Consider the following 11799-nt stretch of genomic DNA (forward strand, 5'->3'; position numbering starts at 1 on the left):
TCCTCGACTGGGTGACATTTAGGGCCAATATGGTGCACAACACGCTCCCTGATGGAAATTTAACGAGTTGCGCGACAACGGCTCTTGTAATGCATAGCAGCACAGCATAATCAGCTGCCATTGCTGGAGAGCATAAACAGCTCGTTGGGAAGTCGAATGCGAGCAATTGATTAAAACTTAATTGAATATGCTAAAATATATTTAAGAAATCTGGCAAAACTTCCCTATATATATTCCATTAGCAGTCCCAATCTTTCAGGAAAATTGCTCTGAACTTGTGCGAATAGCGTTGCCTTAATAGCATCGCTTCAACTTCACCTTAATTTAATGCAATATCCTTAAGCGAATAGAAGACCAAAATCAAGACCACGCCCATTCGCTTTAGCCCTGCGGCTTCTCCATTTAAGTAAATGCAGCCCACAGCATTCGCATAACCAAGTAGCTCGGCAGGCTAGACCGCCCACCACCACCCACTGAACCACCCACTGAGCCACCCACAGAGCCACCCACTAAGCCACCCTGTTTAACATCCGATGGCCACACCTGCTGTCTGCAGTTTGCAGTTTGCTGGGTGCACTTTGCTGCCTACTTTGGGGCGCCACTCAATTATTTATGTGCCCCTGCAGTGCTGCCTTCCCATATGGGGGCGAACTTTTTCGCCATCTGTACACACACACAGATACACAGACACACACACACACAGAGCAACACCACGAGGGCAACATGGAATGTCTTTAATGTTAATGACTCGAGTGCTGCAGAACTTTTGCAAACGCTTAAGGCGGCTTTGCGGCAAGACGACGATGCCGGAAACTTTCCCATTGTTCGGCTGGGAAATCTCAAATCTCTGGTGACAAGTTTCCGCTGCACACAACTTTTTATAATAGCATGCAGGCACTCATTAAAAACGCATTAGCTGTGCAATGTAAATCATTATTGTGCCATAAGTAGTAGCAGTAATATGCCACTACTCGTACCTCTACCTCTGCCGCAGGCCTCAGTATCATCTGGCTGCAGCTTTGTCATCCCATAATTGGATACATCTATATGGCATAGAACATATGTATGTTCAACAATCAGTTATCCTGCGTATCCTGCTGAATGACCCGCAGGTCAAAACACTCAGACAGATCACAGAAGGGCATAAATTTAAATGACACATCGGTAAATGCTACTTAAATGAATATTGTATAAGAAACCAGATCTATGTAAATCATAATTGTCAAGCAAAAGCATTTGCTACCAAAACCAACAAGTTCTCAGATTTATCTCAGTAAGTAGACAAAATCTCACCTTTAAACCCATTTTACTTTCTCCATCACACTGATAAATTCCTAGGAATTCCATGCTGCGCATTTACAATGCATCAAGAGAAATGGCCATCGAAACCAGCAATTTTTCACAATCTCCTTTTTGCATATCTGCTTAACATGTTAATAACCCCACCTGGGGGGCATAATGGCATCCGCATCCGCATCAGCATCCGCAACCCAAGGCAGTCGGATGGGGAGACCACCACTCCATTCAGCTGGTGGCAATAAATATTTTATAAAGACCAGACGACGTCAACAAGAGGACGATGGGACACGGCACATCCTCCACAGGTAGCGGGTAGCGACCGTCGTAAAAAGGCAACTTTGTAGAAAAGATTGCGCCGATGTGCTGAAAATTCCTTCCTTCCGTCTTGTCAACAGCAGCTGAATAGGCCACACAATTGGCTGGCAGATGGCTAAGCGTCTGCCAAGGAGCCAACAAAGTGGGGATGTCCTTTTGACCCAAACACCCGAGCACTTCTCCTTGCCGAAAAGGAGCCAAACCCACACGGGTCTTTGGGATTTTCCAGTTTTTTATTCATTAGCATTTCGTGAATGGGAAAGCCCCACATTAATATTAAATTCGGCTTGGCACTGCAAACGTTTCAAGCTAATTTGTTAGAGTGCGGAAAGTTTAACAAATTTAAATAGTAAGCCCCGGCAAATTAGTTTTAATACGGCCAGCAAACAAATCTGGCCCAACGGCCTAAAGACCATTTCCGTTGTTGGCCCAATTTAACATGCATTCTATTTGTTGTTAGCCATTAGTTTTCGGCGTTGAGCCGGGCTTTAGGAATTTGTTTAAACATATTTCGGGCTATTAGTGAAATTTATGGCCTCATGTAAATGAAAATCTGTGCTAAAATGTTTTTAATTGCTTTCCGCTTGGAATAAATCGATAGAATAGTGATTTAATTTATGTGCGTTTAAGCCAATTTAAACTAATTTAGTCTCATTAGATTTGTCGTCTACTCGAAAAAGGAAAATTTGTAAATTGTGCAAATAAATTCAAGCTCCCATTTATTAAAAAAAAAACAAAAATAAAGCAATTATTTTAAGGAATGACTATTAAACAATGAGTTTGTTGACAAAAAATGCATAAAACAAAATTGTGTAATTGGTTGAAATTTAATAATAACCGCAAACACAAGCAACGACACCCCGGCGACCAGTAAAAAATTACCTATTGCCGCTTAGAGTCGCAAATAAGGAACCCCATTAACCATAACGCCTGGGCAATAAAAATAACAAGCCGCATCAAATTTTAAAGTAACGTTCAGCCGGGGAGAAAACCAACCAATATAATTGCGCTTCGGGCAGCGGTTGTCTAAGGCGTTGGTTTTTTATGGTCCAGAACTTTTATTGTTTGCACATTTGGGGGGAAGTGGGCAAGACAATTTTCTTGGGTCAAAAGTTGTCGCCTGGGAAATTCGGTCACAAAGTACGTGGGCAAATATTAGCCTTATAACATTAATATTAGCCATATAGGTAATGTTATTCTTTGACTTAATTAGTATTAGCTTTGAATTGCTGCTGTTTTCTTTAGTAAATCAAATTAAGATAATGCCTACGCTGGTTGTTATAAATATAAGGTATATAGAGTACAAAATGGTACACTAACATATAGAAAGCATTCCTTCAAAGGTTGTCCTGGGATACGACAAAAACTGGAACCTTCAAACAATTATCTTAGCAACCACAGAACTTGTTGACTGCCAATCGAAAATCGTACAATCTATTTGCGGGAACCAACGTTTTATAACCAAACCGGACCAAAATGAATATAACATCAACAGTTTGGTGAGTTTTAGCGAATATTCCCTACAAATATATTAACATCAAGCAATCCGCAGTTGGTGCAACATTTGGGACAGAAACACCATCGTGAATGTGGGTCCCGATGTCCTGTGCCTGCGGAATGGCAACGCCATCAAGTTCGTCCACATGCACACGAAGGCAGTTAGTTTCTTCAAGGCGGAGACGGTGTCCACGGGTCTGAGTATCAGTTGCTTTGCTGGCCACAACCGTTTTCCGCTGTTCGCCTTTGCCGAGGTCGTCCTGAGGCCCAATATCTATATATACCGCTACCCGGATATGGCCAAGTTCAGCTCCATTTCCCGTAGGTACGCAGGATTAGGATTTTCTTTAATTACATTGTATATTTCCCTCAGCTCACATGGTAAGCTATACGGACATCCGTTTTTCGGAGCTGGATCTTCTGATCGCCGTGGGCGGCTATCCTGACTATTGCCTCTGCGTCTTCAACTACCGCACTGGAACTTTGGTCCTGGAGCAGTCCACCAATGTGCCCACAGTGGAACGTGGCATTGTGATCAGCTTCACCAGCCTGCCCAGCATCATTCAGTTGAACAAGCGGGACATGACCATCGTTTGCTACGAGATCTGCACCGTTGAAAAGGAGTCCTTCCTGTACAAAGTGGCCGAGGTGGAGCTGGGCAAAAAGTTTCTGAGGTCCCTCGACCGATGCCTCACCTTCGGCGAGGACAACACCCTGTACGCCACCAACGACTTTGGCCATCTGCTGTCAGTGGATGTGGCCTGTTTCGCCCTGAAGCCCCAATGGCAGCCCACATCCGATCCCGATTCCGAGGGCGATGTGGAAATAATGCCCCGCCCCCACGGCCTGACCTATCACAGATCCGGATTCCTCATCTGGAACAGCTCGACTGCATATTATGTGAGGAAGAAGGCGGGTGTCTTCAAGGTAGGTTTATCAGAATCACTGTGTTATCAAGCAAATCATGATAGCTGTGCTACCAAACTATATATATGTATATTTACACAGTTAGTTTTTCTTTTCCAATGCAGCTCGAGTGGGAGTTTGAGGGCCGCTTAAACGAGGTGGTCCGCTTCCTGAGCAACAACAACGGCGAAATCTACGCCGAGCGCCGCCCTGGAAGCATTGACCAGGTGGTGGTGGACGCCAGTGGGACGGTGTCGCTGCAGAACGTGGTGCCCACGGGAAAGCCGGTGATTACCTTTCGAGTGGTGCAGGGACTCAAGGACGAGTGCGTTTGCGTGCTGCACGATGAAGGAGTGGCCATGATGGACCTGGCCAAGGGTCACACCCTGTGCGAGGTGGCCGTTCCGGGAGCGACGGCCATGTGCAACCATCGCACACTGGCCCTGGTGGTCGTGGGCACTTTGGATGCCAGCATCGTGTTGATCCACTTCGAGCGGGCCGGTTTGCCGCATGTGCTGTGCGATCTTAAGATGGAGACAGCGGCGGTGGTGGGCATAGAATTCAACGACAGCTGGGTGGTGTTCCAGGATCAGCTGAAGATGCTGCACGTTGTGCAGGTGGACAACAGGCCGCACAAGTTGACGCATTACTTTGAGATGAATCCGCCGGAATTGGCTCAGGTATTCATCCACACCTACCTGCTGGCCGACGGACCCCGCCTGATGGTCTTCATCAATCGGGATCATAGCATGAAGCGTCCTGGCTTCGCCACCGAGCTCTGGCTTTACAATTGGGGCAAGGACAAGCGTCTCCATAGGCGGGAGTATATCCTGCCGAAGGAATACGGCTTCTTCTGCGTCCAGCCGCCGGTGGGAAGATGGGCACTGATCGAGATCGTGGCCACCGAGTACAACAACTTGAACTTTGACCAGTTCTCGTTGAACGAGAAGGATGAACTGCAGTGGATCGCCTCCACCAAGTCGGGGCATTTCAGCTATATTCTCGGTGCTGGCATGACCAAGCATTTGGTCACCTGGAGTCTTGGCGGTATCCTGGTTCACTTCAAGCAGCACAAGCGGGCCAAGAAACCGTTCATGATCTGCCGGTTTCTCAACTTGGGCATGCAAACGGAGTACATACTGCGGGTGAAGGAGTGCTTTAATTCGAAGTAACTATATTATAATATATTATAATATTATTATTATATAATATGATTGATTTGCAGATACCTCATTATCCTGTTGGCCAACAAGAGCATGCGAGTAACGCGGCTGCCTTCTCTGGCGGACTTTGTTCGCGAAAACTTGGCCTTGAAATTGCCCACGGAGGAGGGCATTCCCTGTTACATAGAGCAGATAACGCACAAGGTGCACATGTTTGTGCCACTGAGTCAGCGGCAGGAGGTCAAGGAGGAGTACACCAGGGCGGATCTGATGAAGCGCGATAAGCTGATTGCCAGCATCAAGGACTTTGCCGCCAAGGTGACGGCGCTAATCGACTACGACATCTCCAAGACGGGCAAGACGCAAGGCATCTTCAAGAAGTTCTGCTTCCACTATCGCTGGCTGGATGCTCTCACGGAGGAGGCCCATAAACTGTGTGCCCTGGAACGCGAATCGCTGGAACGGGCCATTGCAGATCAGTCGAGGATTCGCGACTGGATACTGCGCCTGGTCACCCGTGAGGCGGTGAGCATTAACTATCGTGTTCGCTCCATTTTCGCCGATGCCAACTTCGAGAGCTTCTCCGTGCGGAGGAAAGTGGAGATGTCAGAGTTTGATAAGTACCGATTCTACGACCTGGAGGACCACTTACGCGTCTCGCTGGGCTCATTGGAGGAGGAGGAGCCTCCAGCTGCGGCCCCTGGCGGTCATGGTCCGCCTCCTGCCATCGAGGATGGTGAGGTGGGTGAGGAGGAGACCGTGGAAGTCGTGAGAGGATTGCGCGAGCTCAAGCCATTTGTGGTGCAGGGAACCAGCATCTACGAGCACATCATGGCACCTGTCTTTCAGTTGCAGGACAAGAACCTGGTGACCTCAAACCAGTTGTTCAACTACAACTGCAAAATCCGTTACTATCTCAACGATCCGCTCAAACAGGAGTTCAACAAACTCTTCCACGAGGCGCAGCAACTCAAGCAGGACACCATCGACAGCGTGGTGAACACTAACCAGGTGCTCACCAAGATCTACGACAATATGAACATTATGCTGCGTCTGCTCAACATGGATCAGTTCAAGCCACCTGAACTCACGGTTCCGTCGCTAGCGCAGGATGAGGTAATCAAGCGGATCATGGAGGTGGACGACTCCGAGGTGAAGGCAGTGAACCGGCGAAAGCCCAAGACCATCGACACTGGCGGCAAGAAGGGCAGACTGCTTCTGTGGAGCAAAGAGTTCTGGGCTCGGGCCCTCGTGGTGATGATGGACGGGGTGCTGGAGAAACTGTGGGAGGAGGAGATCAAGAAGGACATCCCGGAGCCGGAGTTCATGCAGAAGAAGGAGCCGCACGAGTTCAATCTCGAGGAGCAGAAGATATTCCGCGCCTACGAGGAGGCAGTTCGTCTCCTGGAACTGGACCGCCGCAAATACCTGCGAATCCTGCATGAGAACGAAGAGAAAACGTTGGCTCTCAAGGCCTCCCAGATCCTGAAGCTCAACCAGCGCGTAGCCGAACTGATGATCTTGAAGCTGAAGTATGACTTTGCCCTCAAACAGGGGCAGATACGCATGCTCACCCTCGAAAAGATCAATTTCGGAAGGGTTCAACTGCGAAAGCGCTTCAGCATGTTCCGCAAGGACATCGACAAGTTGAACGACTATATGACTAGGTATGGCAACCTACTCGATTTCTATGACAAGGCTTTTCTCGATGTGAAAACGCGGCTGGAGGCTCAGCAGACCCGCGATCGAGCCGTCGAACGGCAGTTCCGCAGTCAATTTTTGCCTTTGGTGCCACATGCCACCCACGAGATGACGAAGCTCTTCAAGAAGCGACCCAAGCTGCCTGGCAAGATCTTTAACTCGGTACTCATCTGCATGGAGGCCTCGAACAAGCTGAGCGGAAAGCCCAGTCATCGCACTCCCTTTCCCCTGCCCGACGATGTCCAGGAGTTCCTCAACTATCTGGCCGAGTTCGATCAACCAAAACAGTGTCCGCCGCAAGTGGATCCCAAGTCCTGGGACGCCTTCGTCAAGTTGCGTCGCCAGAAGACTGAGAGCGAGTTGCGACTGAAGGGCATTGGCTACCAGCTGCTCGACAGCCAAGCCCTCCTGGGTGTCCTCAACAAGGACCTCACGGCCCTCAAGGAGTCCAAGGTCCTGACTCAGCGTAATTCCGAAGAGAGCATTCAAACATACGTAAGTGTTGTACCAATACTAGATTTTCGTATGTTTTGCACTTTTAAGTACACATTTTAAGTTTCTTTACAAAGCAAAAGCTTGTTTTTATTGTTTAATATACGATGATTATTTGACAAAGTGACCTAAGAGGACTCACAAAAAACGACCACAAAATGTTGGCTTTTATATAGGAAAATATCACTGCATACTTTACAGCCTCTCGAAAAAAAATAATTCGGCCCCTTTTAATATGTTAAATATTTTCAAATTATAAATAATTATTAATTTCTTGAGTAATGCAAATAAAATTTCCCGCTTCAGCTAGAAAAGATGCGAAACATGACCATCCAGTTGACCCTCACAATGGGTCAAGTTGAGGTCTCGGTTATGGGTCAGTTCACAAAGCTCTCCAACACGGTTCTCATGCATGTGGATGACATCAACGATGTGAATCGCCAGATTCAGGTAAAAACTTTCAAACAGGGAAGTGATAATGATTTTAAAAATTTATTTAACTTAACAACTGCAGGAAGCTGGAAATAAGAAGATTAAAGCCATGCAAAGAGTGGCAGTATTCAGGCGTCAGGTGATCTTCAAGGAATGGGAACACAAGCTGTACAAGGCCAACATAGCGTACCTGAAATACATGCTGGATGCCATTGAGAAATGCAAAGTTTCCATGGAGTTTCTTAACATCCTTCGCAATTGGGAAAAGGTCAAGACGGAGCGGCAGAAGTATATAGCCGGAGCTATCGAACGAGTGATTGAACAAAAGATATTGGTATTCAAGAAAAACATCGAGCGTGTGTAAGATATGTTTTTAGATTTATGTAAATTATACAAAAATTAACTTTGCCCCACCGAAGCAACATTCAAATCGACGCGGTGAAAGCACAGACCTTGGAGATAAAGCGCAGCAGCCACGCCATCGATTTCAAAATCGAGCGTATCAAGGTGGACGTCACTTTCCAAAACACATTGCGAGATACGATGATGGAGGACAAGCGGGATCGTGAGCAGCGGGAGCGGTAAGATAACCTCTTCACGGGAAGCTAAACTGTGGCACCGAACACTGAAATCTAAAATGTATAGCTTACTGCTATCAAATGACGCTAAAGTTCACTTTTAAAGGTTTCAAAAATTGTAAGAAATGTGTCTAAATAACTTGCGATGAACAATTGTTGGCTACAGTAAAGAGAACTTTTGGCACTATCCACATTTTGGGCTACTATGCTAGAGGTGAAATGACCGGAACCTTATTTCTCCTTCCTTCCGCAGAATGTCGCAGATTAAGTCCCATCGGCAGCTCATGGAGAACGTCCGCCGCAACTACGCCCATGTGCTGGAGCTGCAGACGATACTGGAGCTACTGCGTCTGCGAACCTACCCCACATTGGGGCCACCTCTGCCCCAGTGTCATCCGCCGGTGCCGGAGCACATCCTCAGTTCGGTGCCCTAGGAGCACTACAACCCACAGCCAGCCAACAGACCAGTCCGTGGGGCTAAGTTTTAGCCACTTGGCGAAATAGCAATTAAACATTTTCATTCCGCCAAATGAAAATTTATTAGTGGTTCTGGGTATCTGGTCTGGGTTCTCTGACTCTAGCTGCCACTTAATTGGGTTTGTTTGTGTCTGGGCAAATTAACGAAACGGGTCATAAAGCCGTGCACTTTGAGCTCTGTTTGCTGTTTAGCTCGGTGCTCCCGCAACAAACTCTCATAGACTAACTACTCTTAACACTACTCTACACTTTAATTGGGGGAAACCCTTTATCATCGCACTTTACATTTTAATCTTGATGTTTAAATGGATTACCCGTAGAAATAAGCTTCAAGCTGAAGCCAAGAAAGTTCATCTGTGATTATTATACTGCTTATACTGTTTTAATATTTTAACAGCCCTTAAGTCACAATAAAAAAAGTGACTGTCACTTTATATGATCGTAATCGTAATCGTTACTTTTTTGCATATGCTAAAAACCGGTTCTTGCGATTTACTCCGAGCAGTGAACCCTTATCAATTTGACTTTAAAAATCAGAGAACTGTACTTTTTTACTGAAATTTCACTATTTTATTATGTTTGTATTTCTTACCGCTGCCTGTTTAGTGATAACAGTGTTCTAATAAAACTATTGCCTTTTTTAAGATGAGTTTACCACACTAAAATTACCGTTTACCGAATATATGTTATCCAAATTCTAGAAGAAACTCCGCATTCAAAAAGTACTCTTTATGTTGCCCAATAGGATTTGGATTTCTTTAACTTAGCCCGGCCTTGGAAATTTCCGGGTTGTTTCGTTAATCTTTAGAAATATTAATTTTGCGCAATTACATAATTTCAAATGTAGGGCGCCTTATCAAGCATTTCAATAAAAAAACCTTATCACGTGCCACGTGCTTTGCAACGATAGTAAATGGCAAATTTAGAAGGCACATAATAAAATACAGCGTTGTTCGTACAGTAAAAGGGTATACTAGATTCGTGGAAAAGTATGTAACAGGTAAAGGGACGCTTTTCCGACCATAAAAAGAATACATATTTCTTAAAAGAATTAATAGCCGAGTAGATATGGCATGTCCGTTTGTCCGTCCGTCCGCCTGTCCGTCTGTCTGTCCGTCCGTTTCTATCGATATGACAAAAAAAATTACTCGTTCGCATTTCCACTACCTAAATAAAGGGTATCTGATAGTCGAAGAAATCAACTATATTGTTTTATCTGGTTTTTAAATATATATATATTTATATAATATATTTAACGTCTAAAAAATTATGTCTGGAATATGTTCTTTTACATTGTTTACAATCAAGTTAGAAATATTTGGTCTTTAATGAAAAACAAAATAAAAGTAGATAAACACCGCCGAGTGCTGGATCAAAAGGCCTTCAGAACAGCTTAGCTATGCAAACCATTGGAGTGATAAGCAAACGTGCGTACATATATTCTAATAATTGTAGATTTCAAATTTATACAGTGGTAATTCACTACGTGGAAAATCAGCTCAACCACATTTCAGTGACCATAAACTTATTTCTTGTTGAAATTCAACAACATATTCTTAAGTGATATATACAAATCATATTTACGGACAAAGTGATAGAATACCGGAATCGAGTATATGGACTTAGCTCTAAGCCCTACAGAGATTAACTTTTTGGCGGTTGCATGAAGCTGTTATCTGCTGTGACTAAGCAAATGTAGAAATTCTCAGCTGTTAGACGAAGCAATCTCACCCAGCAGCATGCAACGGAAAAAAAAAACAAAAAAAATACTCTTATCACGGGTCAGCTGCGTAGCTCCAAACGCTCGGCCTTCCCCTTCCTACTGCCGATAAGCCGGGCTCAAATTCGGGCGGCTGCGGCGCAAAACGAGGTGTCGTTATGAGTAGTTTGGCAGAGGTTCAATCAGTACTCAAGTCATCGTTCTCTAGTTCAGAGTTCCACAGCAGTTACAAAAAAACCAAACTAAAATGGCCAAGATCGCAGTTGCCCTCTTTCTGTTCGCCCTGTTCGCCGTAAGTTAATGCCCAATGTCCTGGAACTCAAAGACAGGACCCATTTGTCTGGATTGACTACAATGTGGTACTTTGGATTTCAGGTGGCTATGGCCGCTCGCGTCGCCCGTGAAGAGCCCGCTGCCGCCGTCGATCCTCTGGAGCAATTCAAGACGGAGATTAGCAATGCCATCAAAAAACTGCAGGACCTGGACGGAGAGAAGTTTAAGGTAACTATCAACGAGTTATAAATAATTTATCGTCATTCGTCTGACGTTAAATCGCCTTCTTAGTCGTCAAGACGTATATAAAATGGATATTTATTCAAATATTTACTAATTTTCAACTTTTCTATCTGTGCAGGCGTTCCTTTCGGACGGTATTGGCAGCATCCAGCAAGGCTTGACCAAAGTAAACGAGGCAATCCAGCAGAAACCAGCTTCCGCCTAAGACGTTGTTGGCTGGCCATATATCATTACATCGTAAACGATTCTAATAAATGTTTTGACTTTAACTTTAGTTGCTACATTATTAATGAAGACTAAACAATGAAATTAAAACGGTAATTGCTTTTAACACAAAAACATATATTTGGTATTTATTTCAAAAGGTTCTAAAACTCAAATCCTTTCTTTATTTCTCCATTCCACTTCCGAGAACTACTATTCTCTATTCCCAAAGTAGGTTGAAATCGGGATTTTTAATTGGTCTCTTCAAGCAGTTTTTAGGGCAACTTTAAATTGATTTCTTATTTACAAAGTGCTGAGAAAATTTGCTTTGACAGAAATGAAAACATGGAATTTAACAAGAAAGGATAACAGTTTTTAATATTATAAATTATAATATATATTATATAATCATATATGTTAATTCATGGGAGCATGAAACACAAGATGTCTATTTAAAAATCAAGTAATTTAATATTTTGCACATAATTTAATAGATTTC

At 44.5% G+C, this 11799-nt stretch overlaps 2 protein-coding genes across 2 annotated transcripts; both read left to right on the forward strand.

Annotated features, from left to right (window-relative positions):
* Positions 1 to 3000: 3000 nt before the first annotated feature.
* Positions 3001 to 8929, forward strand: LOC122616370. Its single transcript, XM_043791805.1, has 9 exons — positions 3001 to 3113; positions 3167 to 3432; positions 3485 to 4038; positions 4143 to 5185; positions 5243 to 7376; positions 7680 to 7823; positions 7888 to 8165; positions 8225 to 8386; positions 8637 to 8929. Exons 1-9 carry the CDS (start codon positions 3091 to 3093, stop codon positions 8815 to 8817), a joined length of 4785 nt encoding a protein of 1594 aa, XP_043647740.1. The 5' UTR covers positions 3001 to 3090; the 3' UTR covers positions 8818 to 8929.
* A 1804-nt stretch (positions 8930 to 10733) lies between these two features.
* LOC122617505 (neuropeptide-like 2) lies at positions 10734 to 11435 on the forward strand. Its single transcript, XM_043793389.1, has 3 exons — positions 10734 to 10872; positions 10956 to 11081; positions 11215 to 11435. Exons 1-3 carry the CDS (start codon positions 10828 to 10830, stop codon positions 11299 to 11301), a joined length of 258 nt encoding a protein of 85 aa, XP_043649324.1. The 5' UTR covers positions 10734 to 10827; the 3' UTR covers positions 11302 to 11435.
* The last annotated feature ends 364 nt before the right edge of the window (positions 11436 to 11799 follow it).

This window comes from Drosophila teissieri, chromosome 3L (genome assembly GCF_016746235.2).
Source record: "Drosophila teissieri strain GT53w chromosome 3L, Prin_Dtei_1.1, whole genome shotgun sequence".
Lineage (NCBI taxonomy): Eukaryota > Metazoa > Arthropoda > Insecta > Diptera > Drosophilidae > Drosophila > Drosophila teissieri.

Bases quoted from the DNA above. Each gene is read 5' to 3' on its own strand.
- LOC122616370 (XM_043791805.1), top strand. From the start codon at position 3,091: ATGAATATAACATCAACAGTTTG. The intron at 4,039-4,142 runs GTAGGTTTATCA...TTTCCAATGCAG, and splicing joins AGAAGGCGGGTGTCTTCAAG to CTCGAGTGGGAGTTTGAGGG. The intron at 7,824-7,887 runs GTAAAAACTTTC...TAACAACTGCAG, and splicing joins ATGTGAATCGCCAGATTCAG to GAAGCTGGAAATAAGAAGAT.
- LOC122617505 (XM_043793389.1), top strand. From the start codon at position 10,828: ATGGCCAAGATCGCAGTTGCCCTCTTTCTGTTCGCCCTGTTCGCC. The intron at 10,873-10,955 runs GTAAGTTAATGC...TTTGGATTTCAG, and splicing joins TTCTGTTCGCCCTGTTCGCC to GTGGCTATGGCCGCTCGCGT. The intron at 11,082-11,214 runs GTAACTATCAAC...CTATCTGTGCAG, and splicing joins TGGACGGAGAGAAGTTTAAG to GCGTTCCTTTCGGACGGTAT.